The sequence below is a fragment of the Nicotiana sylvestris genome, chromosome 10 (genome assembly GCF_000393655.2).
Source record: "Nicotiana sylvestris chromosome 10, ASM39365v2, whole genome shotgun sequence".
Lineage (NCBI taxonomy): Eukaryota > Viridiplantae > Streptophyta > Magnoliopsida > Solanales > Solanaceae > Nicotiana > Nicotiana sylvestris.
The window spans coordinates 77,765,933-77,786,182 of NC_091066.1; the positions used below are offsets into that span (position 1 = coordinate 77,765,933).

Below are 20,250 nucleotides of genomic sequence, written 5' to 3' on the forward strand. Positions count from 1 at the left end.
GTATGAGTCCCATATGCCATTTCATGAGCAGAATATTCCCTACCTTGATAATTTGCCAAGTATGCCGAACGTGGATGCCCTCACAAGGGATGATGACGAAATTCGGTCAGCGATGTGGGATGAGTCTAGACCAGCGGTTCTGACAAAGGGCATGTATTTCCCCGATAAAGCTCGCCTAATTAGGGCTGTAAAAATCTATAGTGTAAGAGAGTGTCGTGAGATGACGGTAAGGGAGTCAACTACGGAGGTATACAAGGCTGTATGCCGTAGAGACTTTATGGGTTGTCACTGAATGTTGCATGCCAGCAAGAAGAAATCAGGTTTGTGGAAAGTGGGTAAATTTATTAGTACCCACAGATGTGAAATGGACACATTCAATGAGAATCATTTCAACCTGGATGTAGACTTGATTTCTCTTGTCTTGATTCCATATTTGGAAGTGTCCATTAGGTTCAAGATTAAAGAGTGTATTACAGCCGTCCACCAGGAGTATGGTTGTACTGTAACCAAAAGAAAGGCATATTTCAGTCGCAAACGTTCCTTTGAACTTATTTATGGCGACTGGGATAAGTCTTTTTCATCGCTTCCCAGGTACATGGCCGCACTGTAACACTTTAACCCTGGGACTGTTGTTGAATGGAGGTTTGAGCGGAGTCCGGATAGATCAGAATATATTTCAACTATGTGTTCTGGTCATTTAAACCAGGAATGAATGGTTTTGTGCATTGTCGTCCTATAATTTCCATAGACGGTACTCATGTCTATGGAAAGTATGATATTAAGCTTTTGATTGCAGTTGCAGTAGATGCCAACGGATAAATATTTCCACTAGCTTTCGACAGTACAGCTCGCAAGATCGGTAGAAGAGGCCGTCGGGACGTCAACAACCTACAAAACAAGTACTATGCTTAGCATTTGAGAATGTATATTAGTATTGTACGTGTTAAGTCAAAAATATTTTCTCGTCGGCGTCCTGAGTATATGCATTCGTGGTATCCTCATCAACGCATACAACGGCCTCCGTGATGGGCTGGGACGTAGCCTTAATAAGAAAATTAAAAATTAATTAATGGCAAATCATTAAGAAAAAAAGAAAACAAATTGAATTTTTACAGTAATAAAAACATACCTACGCCTGCGGTGATCCGGATAAACTGTCGGGGATGAGGCATAACGTAACCTGCGCTAGCCATCCACGTCCCAGGTCGGCCGATCCTCAGTTGTGGTAGATGGGCCTGAAAAGAACTGGTCTACATCCCTGTCGAATGTACCTGTGATCAACAATTCATCTGACGGGGTGACCTATGATGCTGGCAGAGATAGTTGAAGGCTGTACGAAGGCATGCTGCTGGAAGGCTCATCTACATGAGGGAAATAACCCGGCTGATCATCTCCAAGATCCTCATCTTCAAGATCCTAATCATGTGCCTCAACAAGTGGTTCGACAGGTGCCTCAACGTCCCCTTGCTGGGGACCACCTCCTCACCGTCCTCCGTGACCTCGTGGGGCACCCCTCCCTCGTGGGACAGCCCTGCCTCATGCCCTACCCCTGCCTCATGGGATAGCCCTACCCCGATGGTACTCCTCTGGTGCCGCATACTCAGCCTCGTGATCCAACCTTACGCCATCTCTCGCTTGAAACAGGGTCCGACGAGCCAGCTCTTCCACCCGCCGGCCATACTCAACGATTGAAGCATTGTCGTCATGCTGCTGCATCTCCTGTCCCAACTGGTAGAACTGGTGATGCCCAATAGCCTGCGAAACATTTAAAATATTAAATAAATAATGCTATATCACAATTATAAGATATTAATAAGACACAAAAATATACCAGTGCCTTGTGCCTTCCGGCGTATGGTCTGTAACGCTCGCCAAGTACATGAATGGGGTTCCCGATCATCAGTCGGGTGTGATGGTGGTACCATGACATATACAACTCAATAGTGCCCTCCTAGATATGTGAAGGTAGGGGCGGAATACGATACTCTCGTTGGTCCCAAATATGGACCTGCTGCTCTAGCCATCCCATAAATGCAACGTCCACCCTGGTACGATCATCCCGCTGATAATGTGTAGGAACCCATGTAGGCTCCCCCGATATAGGCTAGGGACGGTGAAACTAGTGAAGCACATGCTCTGTGGCATGATACTCAACCACATCGAAGAAGATCATTGGGACGGAAGTGATCCAAAGCAATCGGTTGACTGAGCAATAATCTGGTAGCTGAGCTAGCAACTCGTTGCTGTATGGCATCCAAATGAACTACCAAATAATAACATAAAAGTAAGTATGCGCAACACAACTCAATTTATAACAAGTAAGTGTACGTATATATTTACCTGTCCGGCCACCAGCATATCTAACACATCCCTGATAAGGGGGAGCTTATGATGAGCATCAGTCCCTCGGTAGTTCCCACACCGGAGAACCCACCTCGTAGCTAGAGGGAGAAACGGAGGGGCTTCACCTGGCTCTAGTGGTGGTAGAGGTGGCTGCAATGGCATGATCCGCTGCCAGGCCCAAACCTAAGATAAAAGGTTGACGTAATATTTAAGAGTCATTTCGACCATATAGAATTCAGAGTAATGAACAGAGTATTCGAAAATATTGTCACCTGTAGAAGGGGCAGAAAACTACATATGTCCACCTGGAAAAGCATGCTCGCCCGACACATACTCTTGTACAGGTATGCTAGAATAGCAGCACTCCAGCTGTACAGGGGTAAATCATCTAGCTGCAGATGATGCAGAAAGCGCATGCTTAATAGACTTCCCGAAGTGTTCGGGAACAAGACACCCCCAAAAAGCAGGAGCAGCGCCAACCTCGTGTACCGCTCAATATGGATAGCCTCTGTCTCGTCGGTAATGTCTGGGTGCAATACCTCCATATGCTCTTTGATAGCTGACAAAGAAATGCGAGTGCCCCCTCTAAGTACAGCCTCACCCTGTGGCATGTAACCAGTATACTGCCCCATCAAATCCAAATACTAGGCACGCGTCATGGATCTCATGTACAGTGGCAGTGCAATGGCCAGTCCATCTACGCGCAGCCCATACAAAACCCGAACATCCTCAAGCGTGATGGTGGCCTCTCCAGTGGGCAAGTGAAAAGTGTGCGTCTCCGGTCGCCACCGCTCTACCAAGGCCGTGATGAGAGACCAATCAAGCTGCATCTGCCCAATCCGAAAAATCGTAAAGAAGCCTGTAGCCTGTAGGCGCTCGACTACGTGGGGATGGAAATGATGCTCCCTCAAGAAGTCCCACAAATCATCAGGTCTCCTGTTGCGGAGAGGCTGATCTGATAGATGTCCCTCCCATACATTGGAGGACCTATGGTCGCCCTACAACACTAATAGCTCATCCTCGGCTGGTCCAGGATGCACATGAGGCAAGTCCATGTCGTCTACAATAATTTAAACAATATTAATTGTGTGTTTGTGTTATAATAAATTATATAAATAATTATTTAATTGGACTGAGTAATTATCTATGGGTTCCAGGCTCGATATTTGAGGTCCGGTAGCACCAAATTATCCTTAATTATTATGTGTGTCAATTTCAACATTCTTAGAATTTTGTTAATTTAATAAATTAAATAATTAATTTTTAAAATTGGACTGAGTAATTATCTATGGGTTCTAGGCTCGATATTTGAGGCCCGGTAGCACCAAGTTATCCTTAATTATTATGTGTGTCAATTTCAATATTTTTAGAATTTTGTTAATTTAATAAATTAAATAATTAATTTTATAATTGGACTGAGTAATTATCTATGGGTTCCAGGCTCGATATTTGAGGCCCGGTAGCACAAAGCTATCTTTAATTATTATGTGTGTCAATTTTAATATTTTTAGAATTTTGTTAGCTTAATAAATTAAATAATTAATTATGTTTAAAATGACTGAGTAATTATCAATGGGTTCCAGGCTCGATATTTGAGGCCCAGTAGCACCAAGTTATCCTTAATTATTATGTGTGTCAATTTCAATATTTTTAGAATTTTGTTAGTTTAATAAATTAAATAATTATTTTAAAAATTGGACTGAGTAATTATCAATGGGTTCTAGGCTCGATATTTGAGGCCCAGTAGCACCAAGCTATCCTTAATTATTATGTGTGTCAATTTCAATATTTTTAGAATTTTGTTAGTTTAATAAATTAAATAATTAATTATTGATTTGGACTGAGTAATTGTCTATGGGTTCCAAGCTCAATATTTGAGTTAATTTGACAACATATATTAATTTGTTAGTTTTGTAAGTTTATTTTTATAAATTAAATAATAAATTTTGTAAAGTGTAATTGGATAGAGTTTGTAGTTAGTGCATACTTAAACTACAGAGACTCTACGCTAAAAGGCTCTATATTTTACTACGCTAAAAGGCTCAATATTTTACTACGCTAAAAGGCTCTATATTTTACTACGCTAAAAGGCTCTATATTTTACTACGCTAAAAGGCCACTATTAAATATAAAAACAACAAACATAACATACATATGAACAACAAATTAAATAAATAATTCAAGGCTAATAATTAACTATTTTTTGTCCCAAGGCTAATAATTCAATCCGGGTAAAAATAACATAAAAATTTAAACACAAATCAACGTGAAAACACATTCAATTAAACAAATATGCATATGCTCTACGAGTTTTGACATAAACAAAATCGAAATACCTTGATTTAAATTTTTTGAAATAGATCCAAATTGAATTTTTCAATCCGAAAAAAGGAATCCAAGGCTTGTGATGTGTGCGGGACCTACACTCTTCACTTTTTATGTACAGGTGGGGCCCAAGATTTTTTTTAAATCGCGGTAGGGGGGGGGACCAGCAATGGTGGGGGACAATGGCTTCTGTCATGAAACCAAGGAAGACGAAAGGTCCGTATAATTTATTATAGGAAAACGCAGTACAATACTGCGTTTCGCTTATACGTAGTATTGTAATGCATTTTCCTATAATAAATTATAGGGATTTAAATGTCCTGTAGAAGTGGGCCCAAATATTATAGGGAAACGCAGTATTGTTGCATTTTCTAAAAAAATTAATTTATTAAAAAAACGCAGTATAGTACTGCGTTTAACTTTAACGGCTAACTTTCCGTTAAAGTAAAAGGCAGTATTATACTGTGTATTAAGGGAGTATTAAGGGACTTGCTTAGCCTATCAGATTCCAAATGGCTAAGGAGACAGGGAGTGGGATTTCTTTCCAGGATACAACCAATGTGGCTAGACGAGTTGAGATGATTTTATCTCAGGGGAGTGGTAAGGGGTCTTACAAGAGGCCGCATCACTCCGGTGGATTCAGTGGGGCCTCAACTGGAGGTCAAGGTACTTTTGGTATGGTCCATCCTCCCAGGCTGTTTCATTCAACACTTCAGACATCCCATGGAGCTTCAGGGAGTCTTGGTCCTTATGTACCTCATTCAGGGCAGTCAGCTTATAGTGCACCACCAGCTCCTATTAGAGCACCTCCTCTTCAGAATTATTATCGCGGTCAGACGGCTCGTCAGGGTCAGTCTCAGTTTCCATAGCGGCAGTATCAGGATGGATATTTCAAGTGTGGTGAGTATGGGCATATCCGGAGGACTTGTCCAAGATTATTGGGCGTTCAGCCACACCATCAGGGTTCTTGTGCCATGGTTCTAGCACAAGTTACTGCACCTCCTGCTCAGCCAGCTAGAGGTAGGAGTCAGGGAGCCAGAGGTAGAGGTCAGGCCGCTAGAGGTGGAGGTCAGGTCGTTAGAGGTGGAGGCCAGGCTGCTAAAGGTGGAGGCCAGCCAGCAAACGGCCGTCCTAGAGATATTGTTCAGAGTAGTGGGCCCCAGCCCCGATGTTATGCTTTCCCAGCCAGGCCTGAGACTGAGTCATCTGATGTTGTTCTCACAGATTGTTGATGCCCAATTTTTTCCTATAATAGTTTTAAAATGCATACATATCTTCAAAATCATGCATTAGCATCAGTTGGTATTTTTCCACAATTTCCACATTTGTTAAATATATTTGCCTAGTATTTTACCTTTAATAAATAGTTGTAAAATTGCATCACAAATGAATTTAGAGCATGCCTTGATTTAATATTACTATTATGGTCCTATTGAGTCGAAATTATTTCATAAATAGCCAAATTGACACCTTTTGGCTATAATTGCAATAACCTTGCAATTATAGCCCATGCGTACATTTTTGTATTATTTTACAAGAAATTAGTCCTTTGTATTTTTAAATACTAAATAAGTATTTTTAAAACATTTCTATGCATGAAATTCATTTTTATAATTAGTAATTATTTTACAAATTAGTTTTAATCAATTATTTGGGGTATTTAACAAATAGCCTTTTTATTTCAATTTTACCCTAAAATCTACCAGCCCAATACTTATAAAATTAGCCCAAAAAACCCAAGCTCAATACCCTATCTGCCCGGCCCAAGACCCTTTGGCCAATCCTGGCCGTTGATCATTCTTGATCAACAATCCAGAATCCCCCTACCTTAATTATACCTATATACCCCCCTCTAACCCTAATCATTTCCACCCTTCCCCCGCCATCACCCTTCTCTCTATCTCTCAAACACTCTCTAACTCTAACCCTAATTCCCCCGTCGTCACTCACCTACTGCCTTCCTATGGTGGTTCTTCACCACCTCAGGCCTCTAATGGCTTCTTCTATGCTATGGTACCTCCATCTACAAGATCCTTGAGGATATTCTCAAGGGACCTAGGCAGGTCTGTGTACACCTTTGGGTTTTTCTCGCCTGTATCACGCCATTTGGTTCGACTTTGAGTAAGATCCTTCTTATTTTTGTCTTAAATTCATGGATTCCTAAGCCTATGATCTCGTCTCTGTTCTACTTTTGAAAACCCTAATTTTGGGTCTCTGGTCCTTTCAGATCTATACAGATCTGAGACGAATCGAACCTATCTCACCTTTTTTTTGTGAAAGTTTTATGGTTTTTCAATTGATTCTCCATTTTTTCTAAAAATTAGGGTTTACTAAAAATTATCTTCTCTAAAAGCTTTCCGATTTTGATTGTTTAATCTTCTGTTCTTACGTGCTTCCGACCGATTTATGTTGAGTTTGCCTTAACCTAGTTGACTTACGCTAAAGCTCTAATTTTTCCATATTGTGATTCGATTCTGAGTTCTTCGTGTTACTTGGGCAATGTTTCGTTTTGTGTTTGATTCACATTCTTCCCTTTGTCAGATTCATTGTTTTTGACTTTTTACCTTAGTTCATCTCTATTAGGGTTTCTGGTTCGACTTCTCGACTGATTTCTGTGTGTTTATGAAATTGTATTTTAGCCTATTTGTCTATTTATGGAAACCTATATTCTTCCCCCTATTTAATCAGTACTATTTCAAATTTCTGATTTACTGATTTGCTCTGTCAAACTTATGTGCTGATTCTTGATTGTTTCCCTTATTTACGACCTTAATTAGTTTTCTTACCTTATGTGATTAGTTATGATACTTACTGATTCTTCAAGATTGTTTCCTTAATTGAACTCCTATCTATTTACCCCTAATTGCTCACTTGATTTTCTTTCCTTAAATGTATCTTTCCCTTAACCGTTGGGTAATTACCCCTAATTAAGGAAAAATTGTACTAAATTGTGTGTAATTCATTCTGTGGCTTCCTTAATTGCTGAATGATTGATCTTCTTTACCTTATTCTGCTTTGCTCTTAACCACTATATATACTCTCCTCTATTCTCACTTCTAACACACAAACATTTGTTCACAAACACACTTTCACTCTAAAAAGCTCTCTGTTCTTCTCTGCTACTTATGATATTCATTAGTCTTGCCGGCTGTAAGCCAAGGCTAGATATTGCACAACATCTGCTTTACATCTTGTGTTCTCTTTCCCTACTGGTATGTCCCTGAGTACATTTTAAAACATAAACCCTATGTGTTTCATTACTGCCTTAGTTCATCAATTATGAGTTCGATTCTTGTTCCTGCTTACTATCTTGCTTAGCATGCCTAACACTGTCTTATTCAATATATGATTAGCATGTCTAAACTATACTTGCCTGTCTACTACTTTATCTAGCATGTCTAAATCTCGTTTTGTTCAGTGTGTGATTAGCGTTTCTACACTATGAATGCTTGTGTGATATTTGCCTAGCATGTTCATTTAAGTTCTTACCTATTCTGCTTTGCTAATGAGATCATACTAAGTTATCTAGTCTTTCCAGAGTAACTCTAGTTGTGTTCTTGATCCCGTCCAGTGTTTATGTGTTTTTAATATGACTTTACTGTAATCCTTGCTTTATGTCTCAATCACCTACCTTATAGCTGTAGAACCCTTGAGAATTCTATGCATTCTGTTATTTTATGTGCTCCATTATACATTGATGTGTATTCTATGTATCTGTTTGCCAAGTGTTCCGAATCTGGTTGTTCTGTGATTTGTGTTGGTTGATTTCAAAAAGTATTTTAATACCTTTCTCAAACATGTTTATTTTTAGAAAACCTTTTCACTCCTAGAGTCACTTCTATACTGTTTTCTTATCAAAAATATTTCAAAACTATGTCAAGCACACTCACTTTACTCTTAAGTCAATAGGTTCTGCCCCTCTAGTATGTGTACTGCTTAGAGATCCTGGAGATCTCTTTGAACTCTGGCATATCAGGGCTGGCTCTTCCACGCTGCACATAATCAGTCTCTATTTGAGAAAAGTCTGGGTTCAAGCACTGCTCAGGATCCTTGAGGTCCTTAGGGAACTCTGACACACCTGGACACAAACGTGGTAATGAAATTTTGGGCATTTGAGACTACTGAAGGCCTGGTACATCAGGTTTACTTTGGGCCTGCATCAAGCTTCCTATAGTTTAATCTATATCGTATTTAGGTGATTTATTCAATCTTGGTCTGTAATAATTATTTGTAAACAGATATTGAGGTAACTAGTGAAACAGGAGGGTAGTTGTATGGTACTGTGGGTAAAATGGGGTAGAAAACATGCTATAGGCTTTATATTCTTCAAATCTATATTAGAAGCCATGTTCTAGGATTGCTATGTCTATTTGCATTTGAACAATGTTGAACTTGTGCATTAGATAACCTATTCTTAGGGTATTCACGTATATTGCTTCAGCACACTACATGTCATATATCGCTATTCCAACTTTGATTTTGCATAAGTACTTTCACTTAGAGATCCTGCTATTAGGTTAATAATCCTGCCTTAATAAAAATAGTCATCTCCTGTATGCATTACCATATTTCTAGGAACTCTATTTGCATCTGTTGAATCATGTGTATTCCAATCACTATCTACAAAAGGTTTAAACAGCCTCACATATAGGCATCATGTCCTAAAATACAAATAAAACACATGTTATAACCTATGTCGCCTAGATCAGCATGCTCATAGTTTGAACAATCTCAACTATTCAAATAGTTCCTATAATTGTGATTATGTATAGTTCCTAAGCCTAGGCAAGCCGTAGGTGATCAATGTCCTTATATAAAACTGGAAACTGCATTTTAATTGTGTATAAATTGCTTAAGTCTTACAGGTTTAAGATCAGTAGGCAAACTGATTTGGACCCTGCCATTATATTTTGAAATCTCGCTGCAAGATTTGTGTCTTAATGTTCACTTAGATATCCTGTTTTAGGATTCTTTCTAAAAATTACCTGAATCTGTATTTTAGACGTGCTGTTTATTTACCTATATACATACGGAGGTAAACATAAGCCTTTTAACTGATTTTTCCTTATCTGCCTGTCCTACATGTTTGTTGCCTAGATTTTTGCCTTTTAAATACCTTAGATTTGTCCAGAACTGTCCAGATTTAGAGGTCCTAAATTCCTCCGGGGCCACAAGGAAGGGACAGGTAGCAACATGCTTAGAGGTCGTTAATCACACTCGCTTATATAACCATTAAGGGGAGTGTAATGGGTAGTAAAAGGATATTATCACCTATGTGCTAATGTCATGTGTAGCCCCTCTAGTTGATGAGTATTACCGGGCATTGTACAGATTGATCTTGTAGGCTAATCAGCTTAGGATTTCCCTTTCCCCATTCCTATATGTGTTTAAATTATCTAAAATTCCTCTTTCTTTATATATATGTGTGTTTAAGCTGTCCAAACCTCTTTTACTTTCATTTTCTAAATTTCCTTGATCACATATGTATTTAGACTATGAAAACTAATTTATTTTGTAAATACATGCTTACTTGTTAGTTAACTAATTCACATAGTTTAAGTTCGGCCGGGATCTACCATTGTGGACCGCGAGGGGTGCCTAACACCTTCCCTTCAAGGTTATTTGGAGCCCTTACCCTAATCTCAGGTAATGCAAACTAGTTACACGAGTTAATTACTCTAGGTGCCCTAACGCACCTTAATCCGTTAGGTGACGACTCTTCAAATTCAAATACCCAATTCCCAAAAGGAAATGAGTTATTCCCCTATGAATGTTGAAACCCGGACCTCGCGAGGGAGAAGGGGGCGCGACAACATGGCGAATCTGCTGTGGATGTTCTAGGCTTTTACCATAACGAACTTATTTTTTAAATTAGTCCAAGCATGCTTTATCCCGTGTACCATTTCCCCTTTATTTGGATTTAACTGCTTATTTATAATTTCTTTATTTTCCTGAAACTAACTTGTCTCTTCATTTTCTTTTTCCGTAACTGTCTTTTAATTATTTAAATACTACATTTATCATTTTTTGCATGCAAATACTTGACAACATGCTATTTATTATTGCATAAATCATGCTCAACATCATATTCTACTCGTGCGTAATCAATCCAATAGCAACGCTTGATGAGTCTTTGCGTTCTTCCTATATATCACCCTTTAAATTCGGAAAGGCGTATTTGCGGTAAAACTATTCGATCAACGGTGCATTCGATGGTTCCGTGCCTTTCCCCCTCAAGTTGTCCGCTTGGGGGTCCTAGTCTAGACCTCTATAACAGCCTTACTTTGATTAATTATACATTCATCATGGTCAAACCTAGCCGGGTTAATATGTTGTCCGCATAATAACCCTTTAAGACAAGGCTCGTCCAAAAGTCCATCGGGTTTTCCACAATCCAAATGGACGTAATCACGATTGTGTGCATTAATTTGGAGAAATAAGTGCCAATATGCTAATCATTACTGTATAAATAGACGAACATGGAGGGGGAAAGGGCCTAACTCTGTCTTGTTTTGTAGAAAATGAGGCACGAAGTCCCCAGATTCGGTATGGTTGGTAGCATACCTCCACTTTTGATAGACTAGTGGATGGATCTTCCCTTAAATGACCAAAATCATGTGAAAAGAGTCTTAGGGAATTTTTCGTCACTATTGGATCTTTAACCAAACAAAATGTTGATCGAGGCCGCCACTCTGTTTTGGGATAAGGAAATGGATGTGTTCCACTTTGGGGATATAGAAATGACTCCCCTCCTAGAAGAAATAGGAGGATTTGCCGGGCTGCCATGGGATAGCCCAGGTCTGTTGGCACCTGAAAACCGCACCACCAGAGGGTTCCTTAAGATGATGGGGCTAAACTCCTACATACCTTTTGATTTCCTTTATGAAAGATATGGTCACAGTAGCTCTTACCGTATTTTTGATAATGAGTTCTCAATAACCTCTTTGGGATGGGTTCATCGTAGGGTCTTCATGTTCATTGTGTGCTTCTTGGTCATGCTGGTATTCCCAATCCAAGGGGATATAATCCATACTAGGCTGGCCATGGTGGCCAAAACTCTGATGGACGGGATCGAGGGGCAGGCATATACTATTGTCCCTATGATCATTGCGGATATGTACTGGGCCTTGGAACACTGTCAGAAGGGGTATAGATTATTTGAGGGTTGCAATTTGCTATTACAAGTCTAGCTGTTAGAACATCTCGAAAGGGGTCAATACCGCCAAGAGTTTCCACGAAGGCCATGGAATGACCACATAGTCTTCCATCACCCTAAAAGGATGACTTACATTCCAGACATGTTCGATCAACCTAATGATGTTGTAGGATGGGTGCAATTTTTCAACAAGTTGACTGAGGAACAGGTTCAGTGGATGTTCGAGTGTTTGTCCACCAACGAGTTCATCATAAGATCTAGAGATGTCCCACATTTGGTGTTGATCGGGTTAAGAGGGATATACCGTTATTCTCCCCTTAGAGTTATGAGACAGGAAGGTAGGAGACAAGTCATACCATGGGTTGCTAAGATGAGTCACTTCATAGCTAATTTCCAAGGTGACACCATCCCATATAAGAATGAAGCACAACAAATGTGGACTTTGAAGATTATTGTGGAGAAGGATACCATCGAGCCAGACCAATATCATGTGGACCATTCATACTTTTACACCTCATGGTTGGATGAAAATCTATTAGGAGTCTTTGAGCCAAGGGTTGGTCCAGGAAACAGGGTCATAGATGAGTTTGCCAAAGCAGAGGTGAAGTACAAGCTGCACAAAAGCGTTCGAGAGTCTGAAGCTAAGCATATGGCACAACATAAGGCCGACATGGAAATGATTAATGAGTGGAAAGAAAGAGCTGTTAAATCCAGCGAGAGGCTGGAATATCTGGAATACAGTTTAATGGAATTGGAAGGGAAGATAAGGAAGAGGGTCACCTACTGCCACAATGCTAAAGGAAATGAAGGAGGGCATCTGGCAAGGGCATTCCTACTGCTGAACCTGCGCGAGCTGGGAGTGTTGATCGACAATAGCACCCAATCTGAGAGGGTCCTTCTGTGACCAAGTAGATTAGATTTACTTGCTTTCCTTTTAAAGGTAATAAGGCCAAGTGCCACTAGCAACGTTATCTTATTTAGTGTCGTTTTGGGTCGTTTACTTTTACATTAATGAAATGAGGCAATTATTGGCATTGAATTTCTCCAAATTTATTTGTCGCTAGGCCTACCTCGGGCACAATAGAGCTCCCAAATTAGGATGCAAATTTACATTCCCGCAATATGTGTTTAAAAACTGCAAACATTTTAGAACCCTTACTGACTTGTTTACCTTTTGTTTTTCTTTATTCTTTATTCCCATCCCCTAAGGTTGGTTCGCACATACTGGCATCGTCAGCATATCACACCAGATCTAGAGTCCCTCCACCTCCTCATCCTCCATGTAATACAAATAGCAAAGGGAAAGCTAAAATGGATGACTTAAGTGATATTCAAAAGGAGAATGTGGAAAATGCAGAAACTTCAGAAGGTCAGAGTACTCCAGCACCAAATGATTTAGTTTTGAGGTTGGAACAAAAGATACTAGAGTTATAGGGAGAGCTTGAGCAGGTCCACAACTTGGCAAACCTATCCCTCACCCTGAATGTCCCCGATGTCAACCAACAAAACACTAAAAACCCATCACCTCCACAAAACACACTGAACCAACATTCATAAAACCATCCCGTACCGTATCAATATGCAACCCCACCTCAAAATATCAATCCCTTACCGATACTGATAGGTTTTAAATATTCTTGGCTTATGTTTTGATGATCTAACAAACTTACTATTAAGAACCAGATAAGGAACCTGTCCTAATTGGACTATACTACAAGATTTAACGGATTCCAGCTAAAGGTGAACTGCTATAGCTTCAGGAGCTAGGAACCCACACAAGGACCTGATACTCTTGTGGTTTCCTCATAGCAATACAAAGTCAATTAGACACAGCTAGAAATGAAGTGACTGACAACACTATTTCTGCCGCACTGCACTGTCTCCAGCACCCACTCATTCTCTAACCAAATAAAGTGCTCACATCATTTCAAATGATGTGATCAAGATGTACTTACATTGTGTTTTATACAAAACATCACTTGTAGGTTTCAGTTTCTCATTCAAGCTTCTTTCCAAATAGAGAAATCAATCCTCTCAAGCTTGAAGAACAAAGTTGAACACAACTATGGACTAGTTCCTAAAAGATAGCTTATTGTTGTCCTAGTTGAGTTGTAACTTTGTTATTGTACTTGTTATATCTCCTAAACTACTTAGCTAGAAGCGTTTGATTAGGAATCCTCTTGTAAATCCGTAAACTCCTTGAGTTTATGTTGTGACTAGATTTAGTCATAAGAAAAAGTCTTTGTAATTGTAGAATTACAAAGTGGCTTGTGGTGAAAGCATCACAAGTTAGAAAAAGCCTTTGTAACTAGGAAGTCTCAAAGGGGCTTGTGGTAAGAGTACCACAAGTTAGTTGAGTAAATCCTTTACAATAGGAGTCATTGCAAAGTGGCTTGTAATAGGTTCTTTATAGGTTAGTGAAGTTAAAAGCCTACAGGTGTAGGTTGTGGGTTTTTGATCCCCTTGTGTGGGATTTTTCCACATAAAAATTCTCTGCCTTATTTACATACTGTTTTATTAGCATTCTTAGCAGAATCTTATAGAGGACCAGTTACTCTACTATTTGGTGGACTCATACAAACTAACAATTGGTATCAAAGCGAGGTTTTTCCTATTAGGCTAACACCTAGGAAGAATCGTCATGGTTGTCCCACCAAATTTGGAAGAAGGTCAATCTACATACCAACCACCCAAGTTCAATGGACAATACTATGGGTGGTGGAAAGCAAGAATGCATGATTTTATCATGGCTGAGGATTGTGAGTTATGGGATATCATATGCGATGGTCCTTATGTTCCAACCAGAGTACTAGAGGAACTTCCATTTTCAATGACAAAAACTAGCAAAGAGTACACTAAAGCAGACAAGATAGCTTTGGAGAAGAATTCTCGTGCCAAGAAATTTCTAGTATGTGGAATAGGACCTGAAGAGTACAATAGAATCTCCACCTGTGATACTGCCAAGGAGATATGGGAAGCTTTGCAAACAACTCATTAGGGAACTACACAACTAAAACAGTCTAAGATTGACATGCTCACTACCGAGTATGAACTCTTCAAAATGAGAGATGATGAATCTATTCAAGATATGCATATGAGATTCACTTCCATCATAAATGAGTTACACTCCCTTGATGAAATCATTCCCAGAAACAAGCTAGAGCTGACCTTAGAAGAGCTGATCGGAAACTTGAAGACCCATGAGTTAGAGAAAAAGATAAACAGTGAAAGAAGCAAACCAAAAAGGGGAAAGAACTTGGTACTTAAAGCTGATTACAATGATTCAAGTGAGGAAGACAGCGACATGGCTTACCTAACCAAAAGATTTCAGAAGATGGTCAAAAGAAATGGAGAAATGCTAAAAAGGTACATGGACACTTCATGAAAGACTGTCCTATCCTAGAGCAAGAATTCTCCAAGAACCATCATGAGAAAACAACTAAGACGAACCTGGTTCCTGTCAAGGACTTCAAGAGAAAAAGAACTGCTGACAATATGATGAGACATGCTCTTGCAGCATAGGGGGTTTCATCTAGTAAGTTTGAAGATGAACCTAATACTGGTGATAGTTCTATGATAGCAGTTGAAGGCGAAAAGAATGGATATGACTCAACTTTTGCTTTGATGGCTGAATCAGATGATGATGAAGACAATGGCAACAAAGAGGTAAACTTCAGGGATGTTCGGAGATATCTGAAATCCTATTCTCCAAAAAAACTCATGTCTTTAGATCATGTATTAATCACTTCTTTTCATAGTCTTGTGGAGGATAGGGATTCTTTGACCTTAGAATTAGGAGAATCTGAACAAACTAGAGATGACTTAGTGGTTGTAGTTATTGACCATAAGAAAACCATTGAAACCCTCAGAAAAGAAAAGAGTAATCTGTTGGCAGAAATTGCAGACCTAAGGGAAATAATAGTGAAACCATGGACTAAGTCAAAACCTGAAAGTTCTGGAAAGGGGAAGGAGATAGCAAGTAAGGAACACATTATGATTGAAAATGAGATGAAAGCTATGAGATTTAGGATGCATGCTGAAATTGAGAAAAATGAGCTTCTCCAAACTAATCTGGAAAGAGTAAAAAATGATTCATGGATAGTAGTTGTTCAAAACACATGACTGGGAGCACCACAGACTTTCTTTCACTAAAAGCCCTACAATGAGGGAGTGCATCCTTTGGCAATGGAAAAAAGGGGTACATTCTTGGAGTTGGAAAAGTCGGGAAGTCACTCACTCATTCTATTGAAAATGTGTACTATGTAAATGGCCTTAAGTACAGTCTCTTGAGTGTTTATCAAATCTGTGATAAAGGAAACAAGGTGTAATTCTTGTCCAAAATATGTACAGTCACTGATCTTGTGACTGGCGAAATTGTACTTGTGGCCAAAAGATACAAGAACATCTATGTCACTGATTTCGAGTCCTTATAGAATGGTGATCTGAGTTGTCTAAAAGTTGTTGATGATGAAGCTGTACTATGACACAGAAGACTGGGCCATGCAAGTTTTTCTCTTCTGAACAAACTAATTCAGAAGGACCTGGTCCATGGTTTTCCTATGTCACAATTCAAGATGCAAAAAGTATGTGATGCATGTGCTAGTGGAAAACATGTGGAGTCCTCTTTTAAGCCTAAAAGAGATGTGAGCACCTCAAAGACGCTAAAGCTTCTGCATATAGATCTGTGTGGACCTATGAGAGTGCAAAGTAGAGGATAAAAAAGATACATTTTCGTGATAGTACATGACTACTCTAGATTCACATGGACTTTATTTCTCAGAACCAAAGATGAAACTGTTGACGTATTTGTGAAGAAAATCCAGGTGAAGATGGAATCTAGAGTCGCATGCATTAGATCAGATCATGGGACAGAATTTGACAATGTTAAATTTGATAAATTCTGCAATGAAAATGGCATCACACACAACTTCTCAACTCCCAGAACTCCCCAGCAAAATGGAGTAGTAGAAAGGAAGAACAGAACTCTGGAGGAAATGGCAAGAACAATGCTAATTGACAGTGGAATTGCAAAGAAATTCTAGGCTGAAGCTGTCAATACTGCCTACTACTTGGTGAATAGGTGCATGATTAGATCACTTCTGAACAAAATCCCATATGAACTGTTTAATTGAAGGAAACCCCAGCTGACTCACCTAAGAACATTTGGGTGCAAATGCTATGTTCTCAACAATGGAAAGGATCAGCTTGGTAAATTTGATGCCAAGAGTGAAGAAGGAATATTTCTAGGCTACTCCTCTCAAAGAAAGGCTTACAAGATATATAATAAGCTGACTCAATGTGTTGAGGAAAGTGTTCATGGTATTTTTGATGAATATTAGCCATCATTTGAGAAGACTACTGAGGAAGATCAAGATGGAGAACCCTCACTAGTTCCTGGTGAAATCATTAACATGACAAATGGAAAGGCAGATATGATGAGTCAAGTAAAGGAGCCAAATGAAGACAACGCTGCTTCATCTTCAAGAGAACCAAGCACTTCATTACAACCACTAAAGCTGAAGAAAGAGTGGTGGATGCAGTTCTGGGAACCCCACTAGAACCTGAGAGAAGGATAGAGGAAAATCAGATAAACATATCTTCCTCCTCTCAAAATGAACCTCAGGCGTCTAACTGGAGACACCAAAGCTTTCATCCAATAGACAACATTATCACCCCTCTAGATTCTGGAGTACAAACCAGGTCAAGAGCCAGAAATTCACTTGCCTTATCAACCTTTCTCTCCTAGATAGAACCCAAAAATATCAAGGAAACCTTGAAAAATGCAGATTGGATTACGGCCATGCAAGACGAGCTGCATTAGTTTGAGAGAAACAATGTGTGGCACCTGGTACCTAGACCCCCAGATCGAACCATTATAGGAACCAGGTGGGTATTCAGAAACACGCTCGATGAACATGGAATTACCATAAGGAATAAGGCCAGGATAGTGGTGCAAGGCTACAATCAGGAGGAATGGATTGACTATGATGAAACATTTGCTCCAATGGCTCGTATGGAAGCTATTAGAATTCTAATCGCTTTTGCATCTCATATGGAATTCACCTTATTCCAAATGGATGTCAAGAGTGCATTTTTCAATGGACTCCTTAAGGAAGAAGTCTATGTGAAGTAACCCCCAGGGTTTGAATGTCATGAGCACCCTGAATATGTGTTTAAACTGGACATAGCTCTGTACGGGTTAAAGCAGGTTCCTCGAGCTTGGTATGAAAGATTGTCAAAGTTCCTCCTGGAAAATGGTTTTAAAAGAGGGAAAATTGACAACACTCTTTTCTTAAAAAAACGAGGAAGGAACCTGCTCATTGTTCAGGTTTATCTTGATGATATCATTTTTGGAGCAACAGTTGATTCTCTTTGTGAAGAATTTTCAAAACTCATGGGAAGTGAATTTGAAATGAGCATGATGGGGGAACTGAACTTCTTTTTGGGTATTCAAGTAAAATAGTCCCCAAAGGGTTTATCCATTTATTAGCAAAAATACATCAGGGAACTCTTGAAGAGGTTTGACATGGAAGCATCAAAGGTGATAGACACTCTCATTGCTACTACCACTCGACTAGACATGGATGAAATTGGATCTCCTGTGAATCAAACCATGTATAGAGGCATCATTGGGTCTCTCCTCTATCTCACTACCAGTAGGCCTGGTATTGTTTTCAATGTGGGGCTATGTGCAACATTTCAATCAAATCCCAAGGAATCTCACTTGAAGGCTGCCAAAAGAATACTAAGATATCTCAAAGGAATACAAGACGTGGTGTTGTATTATCCATTAGGTGACAGTTTCAATCTGATTGGGTATGCTAATGCAGATTATGCAGGTTATCTTGTGGATAGAAAAAGCACTTCTAGAATGGCTTACTTCTTAGGTTCATGCCTTATCTCTTGGGGAACAAGGAAGCAAAATTTAGTGGCTCTTTCAACAGCTAAAACTGAATATGTAGCTGCAGCATCCTGCTGTACTCAGCTCCTATGGATCAAGCATCAACTGGAGGACTTTGGGGTACTCACTAAGAGTGTGCCCCTTCTATGTGACAACACCAATGCACTCAATATGGCCAATAATCCAGTTCAACACAAAAGGACACAATATATCAATGTGAGGCATCATTTTCTGAGAGACAATATGGAGAAAGGGATGATATGTATGAAGTTTTGTAGCACAGAAGATCAAATTGCAGATATTTTCACCAAGGCACTAAGTAGGGATTAGTTTGAAAGAAACAGAATGAAGGTGGGGCTTTTAAAGCCCAATTGAGAACCTGATTCCTCTTTAGCTGACTTTTACCTTCTAGAAATAAATGGCCCAAAGTGTTTTCTGGCCATCTCTAACTCACTTCAATACCGTTGTAGGTAAACACGCATGATGAGTATAGAAGCGGTAGATGCAGTGCATGAATGATAAAAGAGGATTGATTCTTTAAAAAAAAGGGTCAAGAACCTAGTTCTTGTGCCAAAGGTTAGTAGTTCTGTGCATCCTTTAATACACGTCTTAAAAAAGGGTACAAAACACAAATGTCGTGTCATCAAATTTTCAAATCCTGCTGCCACATATCTTTATTTCAAATCGTTCCATCTCATCTGAAACATTGCAATTCTTCACGTCCAACCGTCGTTTTAGAACCAGTGCCTATTACTCTCTCTTCATAATTATCCTCTCCTTTTAAAAACCCTTTTTTCTACTCTTCTTAACCTTAAGTCTTACACTAGAATCACCAAAAAAGGATCGTCACACCACTTCTTTCAATGGCTAAGACGACTTCCGATCTCCCTGCCTCAGTTGTAACTACCACTGATTAATCTATGGAACCTTCCGCTTTCACTGAGCCTTCCTCACCCTCTATTACTCTTGTTGCTACAATCACACCTCTCCCAGTTTCCCAATCTTCAGAAACCCTTAAAACTACTGCTCTGTTCTCCCTATTGTCTGATGTTCCCACCAGTCAACCACTAAGTGGAGAACAAGGTCAAAATCCTAAGGTCACAAAGAGTTTTGCCATCGTTTCTACCTATTCCATGGTGGTGGAAGCACCGGTTGAGGAAGAGAAAAATGTTGTAGCCGTGTTTGTGGTATCCGTTGATGGTGTACTACATGAGATTACATCTCAGGAAAATGAGACACAAAGTGTGGAGGAATAAAGGGCCATTGTAGATATTGACGGGGATGCAGTAGCAGATACTACTGGGGCATCACATGAGGAACCTGATCCCTCTCCGGAGGACCCAAGTCAGGGCGCTCATTCCCAGAACAGTGTTGTTCCTACATTTGATGTTGTGCCCCTGGAATTCAAGCACCTGAAATGAGATCCAATGATAAAGAAGACCTAGATAATGTGGCTCTTGATGCATTCATAAGCAAGCAGAGGGTTGTGTCCCCCCTAAGTTTGAAATCAAACGACCTACTACTA

General features: G+C 39.6%; 1 protein-coding gene across 1 annotated transcript; it reads left to right on the forward strand.

The window, feature by feature from the left end:
- The first annotated feature begins 18,350 nt into the window (after positions 1-18,350).
- LOC138879572 (secreted RxLR effector protein 161-like) lies at positions 18,351-19,055 on the forward strand. The gene has a single exon (XM_070159187.1). The coding sequence runs from the start codon at positions 18,351-18,353 to the stop codon at positions 19,053-19,055; it is 705 nt and encodes a 234-aa protein (XP_070015288.1).
- The last annotated feature ends 1,195 nt before the right edge of the window (positions 19,056-20,250 follow it).

Coding starts and splice junctions, on each gene's coding strand:
- LOC138879572 (XM_070159187.1), top strand. CDS start 18,351: ATGGAAGCATCAAAGGTGATAGACACTCTCATTGCTACTACCACTCGA.